Below are 26,945 nucleotides of genomic sequence, written 5' to 3'. Positions count from 1 at the left end.
TCTGATGAACTGTGAAGAAGTGAAACGATCTGGAGTTACAGGATTGTAGGAGGAGCTGAGAGTGACGCCTTCTTTTCTCCTCTCCCCCAATCAGGGCTAGAGGGTGGACCCTTCTATGACTCTCCCCGCCCAGGGACCATTCTGACCAATCAGCACTGAAAGCGATTGGAGACCGTGAGTCACTCAGTGAGAAGATCCGCCTCTCCGTTGTGACGTCATCGGTCTGTGCCAAATAGGCAATCTCTTGTTTCCGCTTTCTTTGTTTCATAAACCGGAAATCTCCAGCTCTAAATCTCCGTTTCTGCCCTTCTCTCCCTGCACGAGGCCAGAAAAAGAGCCTCCAGTCAGGAAAATGCCTGCAAGAGCTTCTGGGCAGGTAGGAGACTGGCCCTAACATCCTGCCCCTGCTGCACTTTTCTCATCTGGGATCCTAAGCAGTCCTGGGGCTGGACACTGGCACTTTGGGCCTCTTGTCTAGTTGCTCTGCTCCTTTTCTGGGACACAAATCTCTCTTCAAATAAATATCACCCTACTCTGAGCCTGTGTTAATATGTGACACTGAATTATATACTCACAAAAATATGTTCTTCTGCTCTGCTGAGCCCCAGTCCTGGGGGGATCTGAAATGTAACCCCATTATGGGACAGTGTCTTCTGCAATTCTAAATTATATGCATTCTGCAAACTTTTCCCTACCCCAGTGGGCACCAGCATTGGGAGATCTGGTGGTCTGTGCAATGCTGAAGATTCTGAGTGTGTTTCTGCTTTGTATTTCAGATGCCTGTAAAGTTCGAGGACATTGCTGTCTCTTTCTCCCAGGAGGAGTGGGAGTATTTAAATGACGAGCAGAAGGAGCTCTACAGGGAGGTGATGAAGGAGAATTATCAGACCCTGATCTCACTGGGTAAGGGATCATATTACATTTTTTTTTTAAAAATCAGTAATGAGACATCATTATAAATCCAAAAAGCAAATGTAGAAAGATGAAAAAAATCACATAGCAAAAAACTTTATATTAATGCTCAAAAATAATATTATGTAGAAGCACCAGCACACTCAGTCGATCACATCCGTGAAAAGATAGACAGCAATTGACAGTCTCCATAGAAATAGATGGCAGATAAGGGCCACGGCCCATCCAGTCTGCCCACCCTAATGACCCTCCCCTGCCTTTACCCTGCGAATAGATCCCACGTGTCGATCCCATTTGGCCTTAAAATCAGGCACGCTGCTGGCCTCAATCACCTGAAGTGGAAGACCATTCCAGCGATCAACCACCCTTTCGGTGAAAAAGAATTTCCTGGTGTCACCGCGCAGTTTCCTGCCTCTGATTTTCCACGGATGTCTTCTTGTTGCCGTGGAACCCTTGAAAAAGAAGATATCCTCCTCTGCATCGATGCGGCCCGTGAGATACTTGAACGTCTCGATCATGTCTCCCCTCTCTCTGCGCTCGAGCGAGTATAGCTGTAATTTATCTAACCGTTCTTCGTACGGGAGATCCTTCAGTCCCGAGATCATCCGGGTGGCCATTCTCTGGACCGATTCCAGCCTCAGCACATCCTTACGGTAATGCGGCCTCCAGAATTGCACACAGTATTCCAGGTGGGGTCTCACCATGGATCTATACAAAGGCATAATGACCTCAGGCTTATGGCTGACGAAACCCCTGTGTATGCAACCTATGATTTGTCTTGCCTTGGATGAAGCTTGCTCCACTTGATTGGCAGCCTTCATGTCCTCACTGATGATCACCCCTAAGTCTCGTTCTGCTACCGTTCTTGTTAGGATCTCGCCATTAAGGGTATAAGTCCTACATGGATTTTGGGTATCCAGGTGCATAACTTTGCATTTTTTGGCATTGAAGCTGAGCTGCCATGTCTTAGACCAGTTCTCTAGTAAGAGTAGATCGTGTATCATATTGTCAGGCATTGAATTTTTATCCATTGTGCTTTTGCCCACTACATTGCATAGTTTGGCGTCATCGGCGAATAATGTTATCTTACCTCGGAGCCCTTCTGCCAAGTCCCTTATAAAGATATTGAATAGTTTCGGGCCCAAGACCGAGCCCTGGGGCACTCCGCTGATCACCTCCGTCATTTCAGAGGGGGTGCCGTTCACCATTACCCTTTGAACCCTACCTCTAAGCCAGTTCCCAACCCACTTCGTCAATGTGTCGCCCAATCCTATGGAACTCATCTTGCTTAGCAACCTGCGATGAGGTACGCTATCAAATGCTTTGCTAAACTCCAGGTATACGATGTCTAGGGACTCTCCAACATCTCCCTTCATAAATTGGCACCTGTCGATCACAGGTGCTTAAACTACATAAATAATGGAAATACTTTCAATCCCAGCTTTATCCATATTCTTAGATAATAGTATGGTAATCTTTTTTTTTTTTTTCTGTTTTGCCTTTCTGAATCTTAAAGACAGTGATTCATAATTTAAACTTGATTCTTGGGATTATAGGCAGCCAGTGTATTTATTTGATTAATTTTCTATCCCATTCTTCCCAAAGAGCTTGGAACGGATTACAGGTTGACATACATAAAATATACACAGGAGGATTGCGAAGACCTGCAACAGGACATAAACACGCTCGAGAAATGGGCCACGATATGGTAAATGAAGTTTAACGTGGATAAGTGTAAGGTAATGTATGTTGGTAACAAAAATCTTGTACACAAATACAGGATGTCTCGTGCAGTACTTGGAGAAAACTCCCAGGAAAGAGACTTGGGAGTACTGGTCGACAAATCGATGAAGCTGTCCGCGCAATGTGTGGCGGCGGCGGCGAAAAGGGCGAACAGAATGCTAGGAATAATTAAGAAGAGGATCACGAACAGATCAGAGAAGGTTATCATGCCGCTGTACCGAGCCATGGTACGGCACCACCTGGAATATTGCATCCAGCACTGTTCGCTGTACTTGAAGAAAGACATGGTATTACTCGAATGGGTCCAGAGAAAAGCGACTAAAATGGTTAAAGGGCTGGAGGAGTTGTCATACAGTGAGAGATTAGAGAAACTGGGTCTCTTCTCCCTTGAAAAGAGGAGACTGAGAGTGGACATGATAGAAACATTCAAGATAATGAAGTGAATAGACTTAGTAAATAAAGACAGATTGTTAACCCTCTCTAAGGTGGGGAGAACGAGAGGGCACTCTCTAAAGTTAAAAGGGGATAGATTCCGTACAACCGTAAGGAAGTTATTTTTCACCCAGAGAGTGGTGGAAAACTGGAACGCTCTTCCGGAGGCTGTCGGGGAAAACACCCTCCAGGGTTTCAAGACAAAGTTAGACAAATTCCTACTCGATCAGACGTACGCAGGTAAGGCTAGACTCAGGGCTCAGGTCCTTGACCTAGGGGCTGCCACGGGAACGGACTGTTGGCACGATGGACCACTGGTCTGATCCAGCAGTGGCAATTCTTATGTTCTTACACACAATAAAGTGGAAAACAAAAATTGTACTGCCAACTTCATAGAAGCACAATAGAAAATATATTATACAGTTCACAGGTTTTACATATTTTTTTGATACAGTTTTTATGCTAATTCGATGCATACTAGGGCTTGTGGTAGACTAGTCCGTTTGGCTGGCTTGCCCAGGAAGTTTAGCACATATACAACTAAGACACAATTCCATATAATGAGAATTTGTATTTGTTAATGTTTGCCTCACACAAAATAGAATGAATTTGGCTTACCGCAGCCACCAGTCTATTTTCTCAAGGCCTGCCTTCTCCGTCTATCTAGGGAAAACTTGAGAGTTCCTCTTTCTCCCTCGGGGACCTCTAGAATGGACCCAATATGGGTAGAAATACCTACCTCTCTCCTGTGAGTCCCGCCCATGTGATTCAACACTGGGCTCCATAGCTGATTGCATTTGATTAACATCTCCTGCTCTCCAGGGGTATAATATTTGCATGGGGAGGGAAAACCCCTTAATTTGTTACAGGAATCTAATACTAATATACATAATTTGTAGTTTATAAGATAAATTTGACATAGTTACAATGCAAGATTTATCAATATAAGTTTTTATCCTAACGTGACACATATCGAGGATCTGGTGCCTTGATCCATTAATATTTCTTTGTAATCTATCGGCCTTAGGTGATGGAGTTAGGTGAAGTAGTATGGTTTTATTGATTTTCTAAAGCTGAAGACTCCTTCAAGGGATCTGATCTGTGGGGGCAGTTGATTCCAGTGGCTTGGTATGAAGTGGGAGTAGGAATGTTGTTTGGCAGTTTGCAGTTGTAGGGAATGACCAGGGGGTATTTTGAGGCGAATTTCATCCTGTGAGTATTTTGAGGCGAATTTCATCCTGTGAGTGGAGGGACCTGTTCGGCACATACGAAGGAAGCTTAATTGTTGTGTAGCCCGGGTTTTGAACACTAGCATTAGTCCTTTGAAGACACAGCGTTTGGCTACGGGCAGCCAATGAGCCAACGATAGAGCCTGGGTGACAGGGTCATGGGCAAGGACGTTTTTTAGAAGTCTGATTGACGCATTTTGTACATGCTGTAGACATCATATATTCGCTGCGGGACCATTGAATAGGGCGTTGCAGTAGTCTATGCAGGAAAGGACTAAGGTAGTTGTGTGAAGTCAGACTCAGAAAAGTAATTCCTTATTTTTCGGAGCGGACATAGGTAATAAAATGAGGATATGGTTGGAAAGCGACAGGTTGGAGACAAGGAGTATTCCTTGGCTGCGTGCATGGTCCTTCGCATTTATGGTAATTGAGTCCCAGTGTAGTGAGAGATGGATGTGGTTGCAGTGCTCTTTGCAGATCCAAAGGAGTTCTGTTTTGGAGGTATTTAATTGTAGGCATTTAATTGTAATTTGTTTTCAGACATCCTGTTTTTGATTTCCGAGAGGCTTTTTAGGAGTTTTGTGATCTGGGCATCACAAGGTTCTCCTAGCAGTAGGTATAGTTTCATATAGTAGGGTTGTAGGTGTTCTGATTTCCATAGTTTGTATATGAGTCTTACTGTTGCATTTTGGACTAGTTGTAGATGCAATAGCAGTGTTTTAGAGCAAAGAACTAGTGTTAAGTTACAGTAGTCTAGTCAGGATAGGATTAGGGATTGCACTAAGATTCGGAAAGCCTCTGTTTCAAAGTATTTTCTAATGGATCTTAGCTTTCTCATCATAAGGAAAGATTGTTTTAGTATTGATTGTACGTGGCTCTTCATGGATAGGTGGCTATCAATTTCTACTTCTAGGATTCAGGATGGTGACCTTAAATATAGATCCACACAAGGTTAATCATACAAAGATTAGGTGACTAAATGAAGGAAAGAATCTCAGAATTGCCACTCCAAGGATCATAGTAATATTATCCATATAGGAAATTGTGGCATGGGTATCTTTCATCGATCCAAAACCTTCATATATTACAATGACTATTATCCCAGGACAAGCAGGCATGATATTCTCACATGTGGGTGACGTCATCTACGGAGCCCCGATGCTCCACTAGAGGGCGCATCCCCTCTTCGTGATCTCCAGTTCGTTTTTTTCCGCGGAGCCTAGAAGTCGTGTATTTTTAGGCTCTGCCCCAAGTGCCTTCTAGCACCGCGTTTTTTCTTATTTTTCTTATTTTTAGAGTTTAAAGTCGCTATGTGCCTCTTTTTTCCTGCTCATCTTCGTTTTGAGGCAACCCGGAGGCTTCCGGGTTGTCGTGACCATGTGGGCCGCGGCCGGTTTCATTTTTTATGTCCCGGCCTTTGACCGGTTTAAAAAAGTGCTCTCGGTGCGAGCGGCTTCTCTCCATTACAGACCCGCATCGCCGGTGCACCCTCTGCCTAGAGGCCGATCATCCAACCGATTCCTGCCCCCAGTGCGCTACTTTCCAGAACCGGGCCCTCCGTCGAAGAAAAGCCCGCATGGCGGATCTTTTCGTCGCCGACCAGCCCTCTACCTCGGCCTCGAGCTCGGCCCCGTCCTTGACCTCGGCCTCGGGTACCTTGGCACCACCTCGAGAATCGACCCTGAAGTCCTCGGGCACGCAGAAGTCCTCGGCTCCGGGTAAGTCCCCTCTTCCTTCATCAGGTTCCGCTACGGCGAAGAAGCCAGCCTCGGGGACGCCGGCGGCACATGGTGGAAGTTCCATACCTACGGCCCCGACGAAGTCCTCCAAGTCCTCTCGACGTGCCTCTACCACCCGGGAATTCTGAAAATCGAGGTTGCCCTCGGTGGAGTGCACAGTAGCATCGGACATGCCCTCGATGCTGTCCGTGCCCGTTTTTCAGGGCATGCTCCGGGCGATGATCTCGTCGGAGCTGTCCGCTGCGCTGGCCCACCTGCACCGGCCCCGAACTCGACCTCACGTGCGCCGGACCAGCCTGAGCCTCGCATTGAGCCCCCTCGGGGCAAGGTACGCCAATCTCGCCGCATCTCATCCTCTTCGGATTCCTCGCCGAGGCGATCGGGACGCTCTCCCCCCACGGACCGCCGCGGGGCAAAGCGTAGGTCTAAACAGATCAAACCCTCGAGCCGCCGGACCTCCAAGAAGGCCCGAAGCTCACCTACTCCCCGAGGCCGCCCCCCGACTCTCCAACCCTCGGATTCTTCTGACTCCCCCTCAGTCCGGGGCTCCGGCCCGAGGTTCCAGGCTTTCGCCGAGGGAGTCCGGGTCCAGGTCTCCGACTCGACATCGGTCGGTGCCTCGCACTCCGGCGGCGTCCCCGAGGGGATCCTCGAGTCGACACAGGTCCTCGACCCCGGAACACTTTCGCAGTGTATCCCCGGTCTCGGAACGCGGGTCGGAGCGTGAGCCTCGCTACTCGAGGGAAGCTTCCCCGTCCTTTTCAGCCCGGCAGAGGTCTCGCTCACCGTCCCCTCACTGGGCTCCAGGAGCATCCCGCCCTTCCTTCACTCGATTTGTCCGACTCGAGGTATTCTAAGGAGTACTTGGTGGAACTGGATATGTCCTCTCCACCTAGAGAGTCCCTTCGCCTGCCACTGAACCCAGTGCTCCGGCAGGCATTTATCATGAATCTGGAGACTCCCTATATGGTGACGGCTGTCCCCTCCAAAATGGAGTCTAAATACCGGACAGTGCCCTGCCAGGGGTTTGAGCACCCACAGCTCTCCCACCAATTGCTGTTGGTGGAATCTTCCTTGAAAAAGGCTCACCCCTCCCGAGTCTCAGCCGCGGTCCCCCCGGGTAGGGAGGGTCGGACCCTCGACAAATTCGGCAGGAAACTATACCAGAACTTTATGATAGCCTCAAGGGTGCAAAATTACACCTTCACGTTTACGTCCTACCTGAAACACCTGATTGGACTTTTGGGAGCCTTTGAGACGGACTTGCCGGCCTCCCATCGAGGAGCGTTTGGCCTGCTCCTAGAGGATTTCTCCAACCTACGCCTTCATTTATTCCATGCGGCCTATGATGGCTTCGAGCTTTCCTCCAGGTTGGCAGCCTTCGCTGTGGCCATGCGTCGCCTGGCTTGGTTGCGCCTGGTCGACATGGACCCCAACTTACAAGACCGGTTGGCTAACCTCCCTTGTGTGGGCAAGAAACTTTTTGACGATACCATCAAAGCGACTACAAAACGCCTCTCTGAGCACGAGCGCTCGTTACTTCCTGGTACTGAAGAAGACGGGAGACCTGTGCCCAATTCTGGACTTGAGACGCCTGAACAAATTTCTGGTCCGGGAAAAGTTTCGGATGCTTTCCCTCCCGATTCTTTACCCTCTGATCGACGAGGGCGATTGGCTCTGCTCCCTCGATCTGAAGGAGGCCTACACACATGTTCCAGTGCATCCTGCTTACCGCAGGTTCCTGCGTTTTCAGGTGGGAGACCTTCATTTACAATACCGAGTCCTCCCCTTTGGCCTCGCCTCGTCACCTCGGGTCTTCACGAAGTGTCTCGTGATGGTCGCAGCTGCCTTGTGCTCTCAGGGTCTTCAGGTATTCCCCTACCTGGACGACTGGTTGATCAAAGCTCCGTCCAGGGAGGAGGTTATCTCAGCGACCCGTCAGACTATTATTTACCTTCAGGGTCTGGGGTTCGAGGTAAACTTTCCAAAATCCCAGCTGTGCCCCTCTCAGTCCTTACAGTTCATCGGGGCCGTGCTGGACACGGTTCGCCTCCGTTCCTTCCTTCCCCCTCCGCGTCTGGAGGCGTTAGTAAGTCTGAGTTGACGGATTTCGCTGCTGACCTCGGTCTCAGCACGGCAGATGATGACGCTTCTGGGCCACATGGCCTCTACCGTCCATGTCATACCCTTCGCCCGTCTCCATCTGCGGATTCCTCAATGGACACTGGCCTCTCAATGGCGTCAGGACCGGGACCCGATCAACCGTCCCGTGACAGTGACTCCTTCCTTGCATCGATCGCTCCACTGGTGGGCCGACTCTTCAAATCTTTCCAAAGGTTTGCTCTTTCTCGCCCCCCCACACAGCAAGGTACTCACCACGGACTCATCGGAGTACGCTTGGGGGGCTCATCTGGGTAGTCTACGCACTCAGGGGATGTGGTCAGCAGAGGACCGTCGCTGTCACATCAACGTGCTGGAACTTCGGGCCATCTATCTCGCCGCTGTGGCCTTTCAACATCTGCTCCACGACCGGGTGGTTCTCGTCCGTACCGACAACCAGGTGGCAGTGTACTATGTAAAGAAGCAAGGCGGGACGGGGTCCTGGTCCCTCTGTCAGGAAGCTCTACGCCTCTGGAAGTGGGCGGTTTCCAACAACATCTTCCTTCGAGCGGTGTACATACAAGGAGAGCGGAATTGTCTGGCGGACAGACTCAGCCGCCTACTCCAGCCGCATGAGTGGTCTCTGCATTCTCAGGCCTTGCGACAGGTGTTCGACAGGTGGGGAACTCCTCAGATAGATCTGTTCGTTTCCCCCCTCAATCACAAACTGCCTCACTTCTGTTCCCGGATGTACTCCCCGGACCGTCTCGGGGCCGACGCCTTCCTCCTGGATTGTGAGGGAAGGTTTCTGTACGCGTTTCCGCCTTTTCCTCTGATTCTGCGGACGCTGGTCCATCTCAAATCGGTGCGAGCCACTCTGATCTTGATTGCTCCTCGGTGGCCGCGCCAGCCTTGGTTTTCCCTTCTACTTCAACTCAGTGTCAGGGATCCTCTGCTTCTGCCTCTGTTTCCCTCTCTGCTATCTCAGAGTCAGGATTCACTGTTACATCCCAATCTTCAGTCTCTTCATCTGACTGCTTGGTTTCTTTCCCCGTGACTTCTCTTCCGGTGTCTCAGTCAGTCAGGGAGATATTGGAGGCTTCACGGAAGGCCTCGACTAGACTCTGCTATTCTCAGAAGTGGACTAGATTTTCATCCTGGTGCTCCTCTCATCGGCAGGACCCTGTGTCAGTCCCTGTGTCTTCGGTTCTGGACTATTTACTTCATTTGTCTCATTCTGGCCTGAAGACCAATTCCATTCGTGTACATCTTAGTGCGATCGCCGCCTTCCATCAGCCCCTCGATGGCAAGTCTCTCTCCCTTCATCCCTTAGTTTCCCGCTTCATGAAGGGTCTTTTGAATGTTCATCCTCCTCTCAATCCTCCCCCAGTGGTTTGGGATCTTAATGTGGTCCTGGCTCAACTTATGAAACCTCCGTTTGAGCCTCTGGATAAATGTCTTCTTAAGTTTCTCACGTGGAAGTTGATCTTCCTGCTTGCCCTCACATCAGCTCGGAGAGTGAGTGAACTGCAGGCTTTGGTGTCTGACCCACCTTTCACTGTATTCCATCACGACAAGGTGGTTCTCCGCACCCATCCTAAGTTTTTGCCCAAGGTGGTTTCTGATTTTCATCTCAATCAGACCATTGTCTTGCCTGTATTTTTTCCCAAAATCCAGGAGAGGTGGCGCTCCACACTCTGGACTGCAAGAGGGCGTTGGCTTTCTACCTCCAACGCACTCAGTCTCATCGGAAAGTACCACAATTGTTTTTGTCATTCGACCCCAATCGGTTGGGACACCCAGTTTCCAAGCGCACCTTGTCCAACTGGTTGGCTGCTTGTATTTCCTTTTGCTACGCTCAGGCTGGTCTCGCGCTGCACGGTCGAGTTACGGGGCATAAAGTCCGAGCGATGGCAGCTTCGGTAGCTTTCCTCAGGTCCATGCCCATTGAGGAAATCTGCAAGGCTGCCACGTGGTCTTCAGTTCATACTTTCACCTCCCACTACTGTCTGGACAAACTGTCCAGAAGCGATGGCCGTTTTGGCCAATCGGTTTTGCGTAATCTGTTTGCTTAATTTGCCAACTTCCCTCCACCCCTTTTTTCATTAACTTGGAGGTCACCCACATGTGAGAATATCATGCCTGCTTGTCCTGGGATAAAGCACAGTTACTTACCGTAACAGGTGTTATCCAGGGACAGCAGGCATATATTCTCACAACCCACCCGCCTCCCCGAGGTTGGCTTCTTTGCTGGATATGTGGGGATGCGCCCTCTAGTGGAGCATTAAGGCACGCATGCGTGGTGCAGCAGAGCAAACTTAAATCTTCAATCAAGTTTGCTTGAAAAACTGTCCGCATCGGGGCTCCATAGATGACGTCACCCACATGTGAGAATATATGCCTGCTGTCCCTGGATAACACCTGTTAAGGTAAGTAACTGCTTTTTTGTCAATTTAATAAATTATTACTACTGTACTCAAAAGTTATTTAATACGTGATAGAAATTTTTTTCTTAGAAAAAATTTTTACTGACACCAATCAGCTTGTGCATTTTCCACCATAAAAAATGTTAGCGGTTCTATACACTCAATGCTATAGCTCAGTACTAGACATATATAGCAAAGACTCGATATGAAAAAATCAACATTTTGTCAAATATAGAATCACAACCAGCATCAATAGTTGTAAAGGTGAGCACTTAACTTTTGCTTCAACTTGCGTTAAACGGCTGCATAGAATCTGCTCCTATAGCCTCAATCAGTATCTGTCCGACGGGGACCCATTACATAGAAACATAGAAAGACGACGGCAGAAAAGGGCCACAGCCCATCAAGTCTGCCCACTCTATTGACCCACCCCATTGAGTGCTAGTGACCTAGTTCCTTAACTTGACCCTCGTAGGGATCCCACGTGGATGTCCCATTTATTCTTAAAATCGAGCACGCTGGTGGCCTTGATCACCTGCACCGGAAGTTTGTTCCAGTGATCTACCACCCTTTCCGTGAATAAATACTTCCTCGTGTCACCACTAAATTTACCCCCTCTGAGTTTGAGGGGGGTGCCCCCTTGTGACCGAGGGTCCCTTGGGAAAGAATATATCGTTTTCCATCTCGACGCGACCAGTGACGTACTTAAATGTCTCAATCATGTCACCCCGTTCTCTGCGCTCCTCCAGGGTATAGAGCTGCAGTTTGCCCAGTCTTTCTTCGTATGAGAGCCACTAACAAGCGGCTTCCTCTGGGTTTACAAATCAGGTTACAACTGAAAATTTTAAAAAAATGTTAGGCAGTCATAATTCTAACAATTGAAGTAAAAAAGCTGTACTTTTAGCGTTAACACATCATACGCTATGACACAAAAGTGCAGTTGTAAAAATGGCGCTTATAATAGCATGAACGCTGACACATGTGCAGTAAAGTGAATGACGTGATCGTGTCTCATTGGTTTAAAAACTCCCTCACTAGTCTGGCAGTGGAACCATTATGTCGATGAAACAAACTGACAAATCCATAACTGTATTTAATCCATGCGGAAAACAAAAGGAGTTGATGCCAAGATATCCACAGAGAAGAAAATCCAGAGAAAACCAAAAAAACATCCAACATTCCGGAACCAGAGGAAATAGAAAATGGAGATCAAGATAACAAGCTGGTCAAATTAGAGGTGAGCCAGGAGGATGTCCTCAGGCAGATAGACAGGCTAAAGAGCGACAAGTCGCCAGGTCCGGATGGCATTCACCCAAGGGTGCTCAAGGAATTAAGGAATGAAATAGCAGAGACACTTCAGCAAATATGCAACCTATCCCTAAAAACTGGAGAGATCCCGGAGGACTGGAAAATAGCTAATGTCACGCCCATCTTCAAGAAGGGTTCGAGGGGCGACCCGGGAAACTATAGGCCGGTAAGCCTCACATCGGTCCCGGGAAAGATGATGGAGGCACTCATTAAGGACAGCATCTGTGACCATATCGAAAAAAATGGACAGCTAAGGTCGAGCCAGCATGGGTTCTGCAAGGGTAGGTCGTGCCTCACAAACTTGTTGTACTTCTTTGAGGGGGTAAACAACCAGGTGGACAAAGGAGAACCCATAGACATAATTTACCTAGACTTCCAGAAAGCCTTCGATAAGGTACCACATGAGCGGTTGCTCAGGAAGCTATGGAACCATGGGGTGCACGGGGAGGTCCACCGATGGATCAAAAACTGGCTGGCAGACAGGAAGCAGAGGGTTGGTGTAAAGGGCCATTACTCGGACTGGCAAGGGGTCACGAGCGGGGTTCCTCAAGGATCGGTGCTGGGACCGCTCCTGTTTAACATATTCATTGACGACCTGGAGGAGGGAACAAAATGCGAGGTCATCAAATTTGCAGATGACACCAAACTATTCAGCAAGGTTGAAACCACGGTTGACTGCGAGAATCTCCAAAGGGATCTTACGACATTGGAAGAATGGGCGAAAAAGTGGCAAATGAGCTTCAATGTAGGGAAATGCAAGGTCATGCATATAGGGAGAAGGAACCCGATGTTCACTTACAAAATGGGGGGATCAATGCTAGGGGTCAGTAATCTGGAAAGAGACTTGGGAGTGATGGTAGACACGACATTGAAGGCGTCGGCACAATGCGCCACAGCCTCGAGGAAAGCAAACCAAATGTTAGGTATCATTAAGAAGGGTATCTCGACCAGAACGAAGGAAGTCATCCTGCCACTGTACCGGGCTATGGTGCGCCCGCATCTGGAATACTGTGTACAGTACTGGTCACCGTACCTCAAAAAGGACATGGCAATGCTTGAGGGAGTCCAGAGAAGAGCAACTAAACTGATTAAGGGTATGGAAAACCTTACATACACTGACAGACTGAAGAAGCTGGGGTTGTTCTCCCTGGAAAAGCGGAGACTCAGAGGAGATATGATAGAGACCTTCAAGATCCTGAGGGGCATCGAAAAGGTTGACAAAGACAGATTTTTCAATTTGAAAGAAACCACAAGAACAAGGGGTCACTCGATGAAATTGAAGGGGGACAGGTTTAAAACAAACGCAAGGAAGTACTTTTTCACACAGAGGGTGGTGGACACATGGAACACCCTTCCGGAGGCCGTGATAGGAAATAGCACAGTACAGGGTTTCAAGGAAGACCTGGATAGGTTCCTGGAAGACAAAGGGATTGAGGGGTACAGATAAGAGCAGTGGAAGGTTTAGAGATAACTGTAGAGGTAGGCAATAAAATTAGTCAGGGACCGCTGACCAGGCAATATGCCTGATGGGCCGCCGCGTGAGCGGACCGCTGGGCTGGATGGACCTCTGGTCTGCCCCGGCGGAGGCGACTACTTATGTACTTATGTACTTATGTACTTAACTCTGTGGCGTGACGATGTTCCTAAATGGACTTTATTTGAGAGTCAAGTTCCAAGGTACACCAAAATCATCCTCAATGGCCTTTCTATTGCAAACGCAAGAGTGTCTCACTTCCGGTTCACCATACTATTGTTTCCCACGTATTCACCTTAATAGGACCCCCAGGGACTCCTAAAGAAGACTTTTTGTCGAAACGCAGACCGTGTTGGGTCCTGTATCCCTAGCGGATTATGTCCTTTAAGGCTTTTATGTGGATAACCTATTTTTATGTGGATGAATTTATTTTTATGTGGATGAAATTATTTTATGTGGATGATTTTGGTGTACCTTGGAACTTGACTCTTTCAAATAAAGTCCATTTAGGAACATGTCACTCCACAGACTTTTTTGCATGCTTTTCAGAAGGTAAATCCACCTTAGTTCTTTCTGTTTAAGTCTTTTTACCCTGTCCCCTCCGCTTAAAGATTTGGGTTCCTGGTCAATAGCAAGACATCAGAGATCCTGAAATTTATGTTGAAATAATGCACAATGTTCAACTATAACCTCTGAGCTACGATTCCGCTTCAGGTTTGACTTATGTTCATACTTCTGGTCTTCAGATCTCTCGTAGTCATGCCCACGTAAAGTAAATTACAGGGGCAAATGATATAAATGATAAAGGTGGATCTACAATTTTTTAAAAATTCCGATCATATCTCTTATTAGATGGATTCACGAAAACTTTAGTCTGCAACATGATCTGACAAATGCTGCATGAATGGCATTTAAAATGTCTCTTTACAATATCGCTCTTAGATGTTGTCTTTGATTCAATCATTGCAGGGCATATAATTTCTTTTAAATTAGAGTTACGAGAAAAAGATATTCTGAGTTTTTTCTTGTCAAAAACTGGGTGAAGATTCACAATTTCCCAGTTTCTGCTGATGGATTTGTACCACAGAATTACTTTTTGAACAGTATCGTAAAAACATGTTTCAACATTATCCTCAAACTCATTAGATCTGCGTTCATCCAAAAGATGTTTTCTATTGATGTATTTTGCGTGATGTCTCGCTCTTTCCATCACATGATTAGGGTCTCCTCTAGACAAAAGTTTTTTCGATTGAATTTTGAACTCGTCAATTTCTGAACAATTTCTTCTGTTCCTTACCATCTGAGAAAACTGCAAGCTCTCTTTGAGTTTCTTCGGATGGCAGCTGTCATATTTCAAAAGTGTGGTCTTATTAGTATTTTTTGTATAAACCTTTGTAACAAAGGTATTTTCAACTTGACTGATGTCCATATTTAAAAAATTCTGTAGGCCGCACCTTCAAAAACATATAAAAAGGATGGAGTTGGTCCAGAGGAAGGCTACTAAAATGGTATGTGATCTTCGTGATAAGGCATATGGGGACAGACTTAAAGATCTCAATCTGAATACTTTGGAGGAAAGCGGGAGAGGGGGAGATATAATAGAAACATATAACTATCTACGTAATATAAATGTGCATGAGACTTCTGTTAATGTTCTTCGTGCCCTCTCAGTGTTAACAACATCTTGGGTTACTGAGCAAATGCACCTCTAAGTCAAGACTTACATGTTCCAGATATCAATAATTGATCCTCTAAACCTCGCAGATGACATGCTCATATTTCTGGGTGATATGGTACGTAGCATTCTCAGGATTGTGGATCAACTTTGAGAAATTGGAGGCTTTGGCGCTATCCCCTGGGTGTGTGGTCCAAGGTGATCCATCCTTTCCCATGTTATTCCCCGAAAGATTGGCTACGTGATTGGCTGGGTCATTGTATGCTAATTGCCACAGAATGGAGAGAAAATCAAGAGGTGCTAAAGGGTGCTCTTCTTTCCCTGGATACAAAAGAATGTTATATTTGACTTATCTTGTTATAAATAAACTCAAATATTTTCTTAATGTAGCACATCTTTTTGAGTCCAATCTATTTGAAATAGCAGATGAGAATCTTCTCTTATTCTCGAGAGGAACTCTCATCTTGGGAAACTAATATCCAAGGAAATAGCAGCTGCCTTGGATAGGATCCTTCTGAAAAATTCTCTTTTAGCTCCAATAGCTTCCTTCATGTATCTCATTAACCACACCAGCTGCTGTTTGGTCTTCCTTCCTCCTTTTTTAATACATGGAATATATCTACTCTGGGCTTCCAGGATGGTATTTTTGAATAACATCCACACCTGATGTAAATTTTTGACCTTTGCAGCTGCCCCTCTTAAGTTTCTTTTTTACCATTCTGTTCATGTTATCATAGTCTCCTTTTTTTAAAATAAAATGCTGTTATATTATATTTCCTGTGTGAACTTATTCCAGGTATTGTATCAAATCTGATTGCTAAGATGGCCCCAGCACCATTACCTCCCGCACCAATTCATGCGCTCCACCTAGGTCCAACTAGGTCTAGAATTGCTTCACCTCTTGTTGGTTCCTGAATCAGCTTCTCCATAAAAAAGTCCTTAATTTCATCAAGGAATTTTATCTCCCTTGGATGCCCTGATGCTACATTTACCCAGTCAATTTTGGGGTAGTAGCACGCATAAAATCCTTCTCCAGCATCAAAGCTCAAATGAGTCAATCTTCTTTCTGTCTTGTTTTTGTAGTATCCAGCTTTCACATCCATAATTGACCACTGAGAAAATGAGTGTGTGGACAAGTCTGATCTTCATTTGGAGTGTTGTTTCCTTGCCTTTGAATATTTTGTCGAGAGCCTTTATTGAAGAGCCACCAAATGCTACACTGCAGAGTATTTCTTCCTGCTACAGTAGTTTCCTGCTTCTTTGTTTACAACAGAGCCCAGGAGATTGAAATCTTTTACAACTTATATTCTAATCTAGACTAAAATGCTTTTTATCATTTAAAAATCCTAAGAGAGACTCAAAAGGCTACACTATTGCCTAAACTGACTGCTGAAAAAGCAGAGTACTGAATTAAAAAGTAAAAGAGGAGGACAATGAAATAACCTACTGAAGCCCATGTTATTACTTGATGGAGACTCCAATAGATGCACATTGCCAGGCAGAGCTCTGGGTTTGTGGCCCAGAAATATCTAAGAAAAAGAATAATTTAAATTAAAGCATTAAATTTTAGAGTGTATGTTTGAGCAGACTGCATGGACCATTCGGGTCTTTATCAGGATTTTGTTCACACCACAGCATCGAAACTGCCTTAGCCTCCATCGTGGACCACATTTCACACATCCTCAGCTCAGGGAACCAGGCACTGATTCTACAATTCAACCTGAGCAGCTTCTTTGATCTAGTGGACCACGACATACTCTTGAGCTGTCTGGATGCCTTAGGTATCTCGGGCCAAGTACTAAACTGGTTCAAAGGCTTCCTTAAAAAATGCTATACTCACAATCATGGACCAATCCCCGTGGTGTTCCCCAAGGCTACCTTCTCGCTCCCACCCTTTTCAACGTATACATGGCCCCCCTAGGCCAAAAGCTTTCAAAACTGAACCTCAAAGCCTATATATATGTGGATGACATCACTATCGTCATCCCAATCTCTTCCATGGCAACAGAAACCCGACTCTTCATCTCATCAGTCATTGACCAGGTAACACTCTGGAGAAAAAAACTTCTAACTCAAACTAAACCCAGAAAAAACCAAATTCTTTATGGCCACCTCAACAAGGAAACTCATTGACTCGTCAATCAACCTTAATGGAAAAAACTTCCCAATTGACCCCACCATAGGACCCCACCATAAATTCCTAGGTTTCACCCTTGACCAACAACTAACACAGGAAGCCCACACCAATATCTTAATCAAAAAATGTTTCAACCTTCTATGGAAACTACGCATGTTAAAACCCTACTTTGACTCCACATCATTCAGACTACTAGTACAAACATTAATCCTCAGATCACTGGATTACTGCAACATAATCTACATTGGATCCCACAAAAAAAACTTTAAAAGACTGAGAACGATCCAAAACACGGCTTCGGACTAAAAACATCAGACCACATCACCCCATATTTCAGAAGACTCCATTGGCTACCAATCGAGGCTAGAATTAGCTTCAAATTCGGGTGCCTATGTTACAAGACAGTATTCGGCACCTCACCCACCTACCTTCTGAGACAATTACAGGACAAATCCCACCTCTCTTGCAGACCATTACTATTCGCTTTCTCTAATCTCAAGGGATGTCAATTCAAAACATTCCTTGATAGGACACTATCCTTCCAAGCTGGCATCTGGAACATCACCCTAAGTAACTTCCTCCTGAATTCATCGACATACCAATCTTTCAGAAAAGTAATGAAAACTCACCTATTCAACAAATTTGTTTGAACTCCCTTCCTTCAGAACCTGACTATCTTCTCTCCAACTTCTCCAATCACTCCTCACTTACGTACCCCTCTTTCTCCACCCAATCCCTGATACTCATGTACAAGCTACAACCCTGTACATATAGATCTTCCTGTACCTTGTAACCACTTTGTTCACTGCTATACTGTATACCATCTTGAACTGAAAAGGTATGATGGGATATAAATAAAGCCAGCAGGTAAGATATTCCCATGGAGTTTTTCTTCCCTTTAGCAGACCTTCTCTCTGCACCACAAATGAACGCCATCAGTGATATTGGGGATAGGATATGGGTTGCAAAACTATCAAGAAATACCCAGAATTAGAATTGAAAAGAAATCCTTATGCTTTGGTTTAAGGTAATCTCTGAAACGGCTGATTTTTACTGCAGAAAAGAGTTTTCTGGGACATACGAAGTTAATTTTCTCTTCCTGCTCGCTCTTTGTGTTCATATCGGTCTGAACATTATCTGGGTGTTTGTTTCATCTTATTCCAGATGTTCTGGATTAAATAGAGACCTGCTTGTTATATAAAGGATAAGGAAGTTCACACATATTGAAATAAGCCTGATCTCAATATCCAACACTATCAAGATGATGAGTGTTCCGCCACTAATTTCTGTCAAGTGGGATGATCAGAGATACTCAGGAAAACACACAGACAATATAAAGCATAAATAATAATACTTTAATATATATATAAGAATAAATTATCATCACCGTATCTCACGTAAACCCTCCCTTCACCATTCGGAATCCCTCAATGGATAGGCGAGTAGGACACAGGAGTCTGCCCCTTTAGACCTGACGTCTTGGATAGCCGGCTAGGATTCTACTGTCAGGGTCAGAATCCCAGTCTTATATAGGATGCACACTGCGGAGTTCATAGTAAAAGCATAAACAGCTGGTCCTGCTGTTACAATTAGTTCTGTTCTTTTGTTATCTGTTTTGACAACACCCAGGTCAAAAGAGGTCAAGATAGCAGATTTCTCAGTTCTTTTGATGTTACCCAGGAGGTCATAAGGAGGTGTTAAACCGGCTTCTCATCTGGTTTCACTCTTTCTTTGATGTGATGTAGGCAACATTCAGGTCAGAATGTAAGATTGTCAGATAAACAGACTTGTGGATTAGCATGCTGACTTTCAGTTACCCCCCTGGCCAATTCCTTTGTTTGGATAACATTCAGGTCCCATCTGGCGTTACTGTCCTTTTGAGGTTATTAATGAGGTGTTGCAGGGACTGGTAAACGGCTGGTCTTGCTCTATTGTTCTCTGTTTTAATAACACCCAGGTCTGTCCTTACTGATGTTATTTGAGCAGTACGCATGCAACTGAAGTCAGGGAAAAGCTGTTGGGTTTTTAGTAAAGCATTTGATGTTGTCAAGGTAATACTAAGGTTAAGGAGGTTAGGAAAACAGACTTGAGGAGACATGTATGCTAAGTTTATTTACCCCCGGGCCCTAGGCCTAACAATGAGTAAAGAAGATTTATGTGATTTTACTGAGATTTGCAGGGTCTAAAACTGTTCCACTAACTGAGGGTTTGAGTATTTTTGTTTTTTTGAAGTTGGTGAAACTCTTTGGGCTGGAAATCCAACACTATATACTTTTGGGAGACCTAATACAGTTTTCTTTTCCCAGGAATAGGCTCTCCTTCCGTCACTCCTGATATTATATCGCACATTGAACGTAAGGAAGAGCCAGGATCAGAGGAAAGAGAACCTGGGAGAAGCAGCTGCTCAGGTGAGTGCAGTAATAAGAGGGATGGGGTAAAACTGCTGAGATGAAGGGGGGAGTTGTAACCTTAATTTCCAAACTTGACTCTTCTTTATCTGAGCGCGCGAGAGATATTCAGATCTTTTTATATGGGGCAAAGATTTGTTTTATTTGCAAATATCTTTATGTTTTATTTATTCAATTCATAAATCACATATTACATTACAGTGTTCTCTCCAGAAATTTTTTCCAGCTGGGTGGCATGAAAAAGTAGCCAGGTGGGGAGGGATGGGGAAATTGGTGGTGGGCAAAATTAACCCCCTCTTATACTAAGGTGCGCTAGCGTTTTTAGTGTGCGCAAACCCTCGCGCTACTCAGGAAAACTAATACCAGCTCAATGCTGGTATTAGCGTCTAGCGCGCACAGCAATTCTGCACGCGCTAAGCGCATGCTAAAACCACTATCGCAGCTTAGTAAAAGGAGCCCTAAATGTGTACTATTTTTATTAATTATTATTTTCCAATGCTCAATATGACTTCCTTTTTTAAGGTTTGACACTTGTGCCAGGATATTTTTACTACATTTAAGAAGTATCCAATTCTAGAAGGGAATAATTAGATATTTGCCCTATTTCAAATGGTATAGATAGAGGTTTAAAAAAGGGAAATGCGTTAATGAAGTCATTAGGTTCAATCTAGCCATTTATTTCTTCATGAATTTAAACAACTAAAAAAAAAGAAATAAATATAGCCCATCCAGTCATACAAGAAATGGCTCTACAGCACCTCTAATAATGTTTTGATCATTAGGTTCCTTTCTGAGGTCTCACTGAGGATATGAAATAGATGGGATTCCCACTTCCAGACCTCTTCCATATAATTTATGGAGAGGTGTTACTGAGCCTTGAAGGAGTCCTGTGTGATTGATCTTTATCTGCTAATTTTTTATTTTGCTGTAGAGCAAAGTGAGAGCTAGGGCAAAACAGCTTAGGTAAAGATGCAGGAAATAATTAGCAATGTATTAAAAATATTTTATTTTTATTTGCTTATAATGTCATTTGAAAGCTGCTTGATGTTAATACAATTTTAATTTAATTCTTTATATTGTGTGTGGGGGTGGATGGGTGGGTGGGGGGAGCAACACCTACATCAACAGTAAAGTTAAAATAGGGTCATTAAATCCAGTGGCGTACCTAGCATATATGACAGCCAGTGCTGATCATTTTTTTAACAACCCCCTCCTCTATATAAAAAAGATATTTTTAGTAGTAATCCATGAGTCACACAACAAGGGTGAACCTTGAAAATGGCAGCATTTTAAACACTGCAGTGAGCACTAGAATACCAACACACGTTTCAAGTTTCAAGTTTATTGATTCTTAATGAATCGCCTATTATAAATTACTAGGCGATGTACAAAACCATAAAACATGTAAAATAAACAAGCCAGGTCCTGCATAGTCAATTGATCCTGTACAGTCATTGCTAACAGAAAGCCATGTCCTTTCATACACACAGACAGATACACCCTCGCCCAATATAGAATAACACAAACTAAAAATAGAACTGTGTAGACAAAAGTTATACTGAACCAAGAAACCAGACTCTGCATACAATGCAACACCACAGAAACAGTGACACTTCCTCTAATACTGTGCAAAATATAAAGACAGTAGATGTAAATTTGAAAAAAACTGCTACATAACAATCGCCACTTTACAAATTAACAAATAGAAATAAAACAAATAATAAGAAAATACCATTTTATTGGACTAATCCATTTTTCAGTTAGCTTTCAGAGGCCAAATCTTTCTTCAAGACAGTACAGCAGGGGTGCCCACACTTTTTGCAAGTTACTTTTTAAAATGGCCAAGTCAAAATGATCTACAAACAATAAAATTTTTAAAAACACAAAGCACACTGTACGCAGAGAAAATGGTAATTATTCTTTGTATTCATTTTTTTTGTAAGAGGTCAAGGCTAAGATGACCATACGTCCCGTGTTCAACGGGACAGTCCCATTTTCAGACCGAGTGTCTTCCTCCTTTCACTAATATATCTGAAAAAATTTTTATCTCCCTTTTTTACATTTTTAGCCATTTGTTCTTCCGCCTGTGCCTTCGCCAAACGTATCTCTCTCTTGGCTTCTTTCAGTTTCACCCTGTAGTCTTTTCTGCTCTCCTCTTCTTGGGGTTTTTTATATTTCATGAACGCCAACTCTTTCGCCTTTATTTTCTCAGCCACTAGGTTGGAGACCCATATCGGCTTCCTTTTTCTCTTGTTTTTATTGATTTTCTTCACATAAAGGTCCGTAGCCATTTTTATCGCTCCTTTCAGCTTAGACCACTGTCTTTCCACTTCTCTTATGTCCTCCCATCCTAACAGCTCTTTCTTCAGGTACTTTCCCATTGCATTAAAGTCCGTACATTTGAAATCTAGGACTTTAAGTATCGTGCGGCCGCTCTCCACTTTAGCCGTTATATCAAACCAAACCGTTTGATGATCGCTACTACCCAGGTGAGCACCCACTCGAACATTAGAGATACTCTCTCCATTTGTGAGGACCAGATCCAATATCGCTTTTTCCCTTGTGGGTTCCGTCACCATTTGTCTGAGCAGAGCCTCTTGAAAGGTATCCACAATCTCCCTACTTCTTTCCGATTCCGCAGACGGAACATTCCAGTCCGCATCCGGCAGGTTGAAATCTCCCAACAGCAGAACCTCCTCTTTCCTTCCAAACTTTTGGATATCCACAATCAGATCCTTATCAATTTGCTGCGATTGAGTCGGAGGTCTGTAGACTACACCCACGTAGATAGAAGTTCCATCTTCTCTTTTCAGAGCAATCCATATCGCTTCTTCCTCTCCCCAGGTCCCTTGCATTTCGGTCGCTTGGATATTGATCTTTACATAGAGAGCTACTCCTCCACCTTTATGACCATCTCTGTCCTTCCTAAAAAGATTATTGTCCTATCCATTTCCGAGTCATTGTAACAGATCGATTCAGTAAAGCTTGTCCATGCAAATGGTCCAACCGTTAAGACGCTGTTATTAGTGCTGAAACATTGATCGACATGCGTGCGCACTGTCTCCTTGTTGATTTTAAAGCACATAACGCATGCGCTAGCTCTTTAGGACTTCACTGCGTAGAAATGGGGCATGGTTTAATCGCGGACGTCATTAGCAGGCTCCGAATGCGCCTACCGCAAAGCATGGTTGTCACGAAAAAGGCAATATAAGGAAAAGTACTGTTAAGTTGTTAGAAGGCACAACAGTTAACAGCTGTTGAATGCGCTGTGATCACGCGCCGTTATATACAGCCTACGAATCCCAGGAGGCTGTGTGGCTCTATCTGCCGTGAAGCACATAGCAACCACTAGCGACACCATGATGTCACATGCATGCGACAATCTAGCTGGAAGGAAGGGGAGGGATAGCTGGCCCTTAAAAGCTATTTTTGATTTTGTATTTTTTTTAGTATTTGGCATAGATATTTGAAATGTACAATGTGCAAGAAGAGCAAGGGGTTTTAATCCGCGATTTTCTCGCCATGCGCATTCTAAAAAATTATAAAAACATTTCTAACAATTATATATATGAAAGTTTATATGTATTTTAAAGTTTAGATATATTTTGGATTTTTTGAGGGGTTGATATATATTTTTAATGGGGTTCTTAACATGCATGCGTCAGTTGCTAGGCAGAAATAGTGGGTGAGGATGTAAACGACTGGTCCTCAGCAGTCGTAACTTTTTGGAACGGAAAGGCCAGTCGGTTTGGACGAAATGGTTTCATGAATTGACGCGTTAAGAAATTTACATGCCTTTTTACTCATTTGCATACACAGATCGGATAGGGTGTGGACGGGGTCTGGAGGAAGGTCTGAATCGAGCCAGAGTTGGAAAGAGAGCGCAAACCGAGCGATAAACGATCGGTTTGCTTAGTGAATGTAGCCCTTTGATTCTATAGTACTTTTCTGCTGTTGAGGGGGGGGGGGGTGTTAAAACAAAACTAGAGAGAATTGACCCTAAGGAATCCACAAAGAAGAGTCCAGGAGAAACCAAAAAAACACTTTGGAGTGATGATGTTCCCGAGATGGACTTTATTGAAAATTTCAAAGTTCCTAAGGTGCAATTAAGCAATCCACATAAAAACCTAAAGGACCTAGTCGGCTGAAAGCGTAGGACCCAACATGGCCTGCGTTTCGACAAGATAGTTGTCTTCAAGTCCTATGGTGGTAGATACGAGGAATAACTGATATGTGGAGAGTCGTGAGGAAAGCGCTGCTTTGGTTACAAGTGGATCGATTTTTCACTCTGTCAAAAATTACAAAGAATAGGGGACACTCGATGAAGTTACAGGGATATACTTTTTAAAACCAATTGGAGGAAATTTTTTTTCACTCAGAGAATAGTTAAGCTCTGGAACGCGTTGCCAGAGGATGCGGTAAGTCTATTATTGAGAAAGATATGGGGGAAGCCACTGCTTGCCTTGTATCGGTAGCAGGGATTATTGCTATTCCTTGGGTTTTGGCCTGATACTTGTGACTTGGATTGGCTACCGTGAGAACAGGCTACTGAGCTTGATGGACCATGGGTTTGATCCATTAAGACCATTCTTATGTTCTCATGTAACTCTATTCATCATATACTGTATACTACCATATCAGACCATAAATGCATTACTTGCAATCCCATTACATAAACACCAAAAAAGAATGCAAAGAGTAACCCTCTCTTCCCCTCCCTCCCCACTCCCCCACAGGATCACATTACAATACGTGGGATCTAGTGATTTTTGTGAAGGAGCAGGATTGAGCCCCAGTAATTTTGGCCTTGTCAGCTCAACTCTCAAAATGGCTGTCATGATCTCGTATGCTGTCTCATATTGGTGCCAGAGGTTGGGCAGCCATTTGAGATCATAGCCAGCATGGGTAGGAGTGATTGGGGAATCACTCCTGCCTTGACTACAACCCTAGACCACCAGGGTTTGTGAAATAGCCCCAAGGGGGGTATCTGCAGGAACAAGGGAGTGGCAGCTGCTTCTATTCAGAGGGGAGAAAGACGGATGGAGCAGGACAAAGCATAAATGTTGGCCTCCATTGAAAATGCAAGTTCAGTTTCGGCCATAGAATTTTGGAATAAACCAAAATTAGGCAGAAAAAGGATTTTGGGCGGATTGATTAGTTTCTACTCATGCCATTTCCAAAAAACATTTTGTCATTTCAGAAACCTGCAGTGTTTTTAGAAGAACACTTCAGCAAATAGTTTTCAATTAAGAAAGTTCCATTTGATTCCACACATAGAAAACCCACTGTAAGATAACCAGTCCACCTCTTAGATACTACCACTGTCTTCTTCTATTAATACCTTCTGTTTATATCCAACAGATCATCAGAAGAGAGAAAAGAAGCAAGGAGAAGATCCTGTAGAAATAGAACAAGTCCAAAGACAATCGGGAAACGTCTGTGAGAATATTTCCCAGGGAATTGAGAGGATTAACACAAAGAATTGTAAGCAGGAATCAAAGGAGCATGAAGATCGTACAGGAGACTCAAGGGATGGACACCTAACAGGGAGACCCTTCCAAATTAATAGTAGCGATAAAGTAACTTCTGAAGTCCACCATGGTAAGAGAAAAGGAAAAACATCCCAAAAAGAATTTACATGTATTAAGTATAAGAGGAGCTTTCCCTTGTTTTCAGAACTTCAAAGGTACAAAAGCAATCATAAAAATGAGAAACCATATAAATTCACTGAGTGTAATAAAAACTTCACTCAACTTTCAACTCTAAAAATTCACCAACAAACCCACACAGCAGTCAAACCATTTACATGTCCTGAGTGTAATAAAAGCTTCACTCAGCTTTCACATCTAAAACGTCATCAAACGATTCACATGGGAAACAAACCATTTACATGTACTGAGTGTAATAAAAGCTTCACTCAGCTTTCACATCTAAAACGTCATCAAACGATTCACATGGGAAACAAACCATTTACATGTACTGAGTGTAATAAAAGCTTCACTTGGCTTTCAGAGCTAAAACGTCATCAAATGATTCACATGGGAAACAAATCATTTACATGTCCTGAGTGTAATAAAAGCTTCACTCAGCTTTCACATCTAAATCGTCATCAAACGATTCACATGGGAAACAAACTATTTACATGTACTGAGTGTAATAAAAGCTTCACTCAGCTTTCATATCTAAAACGTCATCAAATGATTCACATGGGAAACAAACCATTTACATGTACTGAGTGTAATAAAAGCTTCACTCAGCTTTCATATCTAAAACGTCATCAAATGAGTCACACGGGAAACAAACCATTTACATGTACTGAGTGTAATAAAAGCTTCACTTGGCTTTCAGAGCTAAAACGTCATCAAATGATTCACACGGGAAACAAACCATTTACTTGTACCGTGTGTAATAAAAGTTTCACTTGGCTTTCAGTTCTAAAAATGCACCAGAGGATCCATACAGGAGAAAACCCATTTACATGTACCGAGTGTAATAAAAGCTTCACTCGGCTTTCAGAGCTAAAAGGGCACCAGAAGATCCATACAGGAGAAAACCCATTTACATGTACTGAGTGTAATAAAAGCTTCACTCGGCTTTCAGAACTAAAATTTCACCACAGGATCCATACAGGAGAGAAACCATTTACGTGTACTGAGTGTAATAAAAGCTTCATTCGGCTTTCAGAGCTAAAAAGACACCAGAGGATCCATACAGGAGAAAAACTATTTACGTGTACTGAGTGTAATAAAAGCTTCACTAGGCTTTCAGAGCTAAAAAGACACCAGAGGATCCATACAGGAGAAAAACTATTTACGTGTACTGAGTGTAATAAAAGCTTCACTCGGCTTTCAGATCTAAAAATTCACCTGAGGATCCATACAGGAGAGAAACCATTTACGTGTACTGAGTGTAATAAAAGCTTTATTCAGCTTTCAGTGCTAAAACGTCATCAAATGATTCATACGGGAAACAAACCATTTACATGTACTGAGTGTAATAAAAGCTTCACTCATCTTTCAGTGCTAAAACTTCATCAAATGATTCACACGGGAAACAAACCATTTACATGTACTGAGTGTAATAAAAGCTTCACTCATCTTTCAGTGCTAAAACGTCATCAAATGATTCACATGGAAAACAATCCATTTACATGTACTGAGTGTAATAAAAGCTTCACTCTGCTTTCACATCTAAAAAGACACCAAATGATTCACACGGGAAACAAACCATTTACATGTACTGAGTGTAATAAAAGTTTCACTCAGCTTTCAGTGCTAAAATGTCATCAAATGATTCACACGGGAAACAAACCATTTACTTGTGCTGCGTGTAATAAAAGCTTCACTCGGCTTTCACATCTAA

General features: G+C 44.0%; 1 protein-coding gene across 1 annotated transcript; it reads left to right on the top strand.

Moving 5' to 3' along the window:
• Window positions 1-201: 201 nt before the first annotated feature.
• On the top strand, window positions 202-26,725 carry LOC117354974 (oocyte zinc finger protein XlCOF6-like; the record flags this gene model as incomplete). The annotated part of the gene is made up of 5 exons (XM_033932931.1): window positions 202-376; window positions 777-903; window positions 19,482-19,583; window positions 24,945-25,840; window positions 25,874-26,725. Coding segments are annotated over exons 1-5 (2,001 nt in total), but the record flags the coding sequence as incomplete, so codon positions are not given.
• Between the last annotated feature and the right edge of the window lie 220 nt (window positions 26,726-26,945).

This window comes from Geotrypetes seraphini, chromosome 2, assembly GCF_902459505.1.
Source record: "Geotrypetes seraphini chromosome 2, aGeoSer1.1, whole genome shotgun sequence".
Taxonomy (NCBI): Eukaryota; Metazoa; Chordata; class Amphibia; order Gymnophiona; family Dermophiidae; genus Geotrypetes; species Geotrypetes seraphini.
This window is presented reverse-complemented; position numbering and strand designations above follow the sequence as displayed.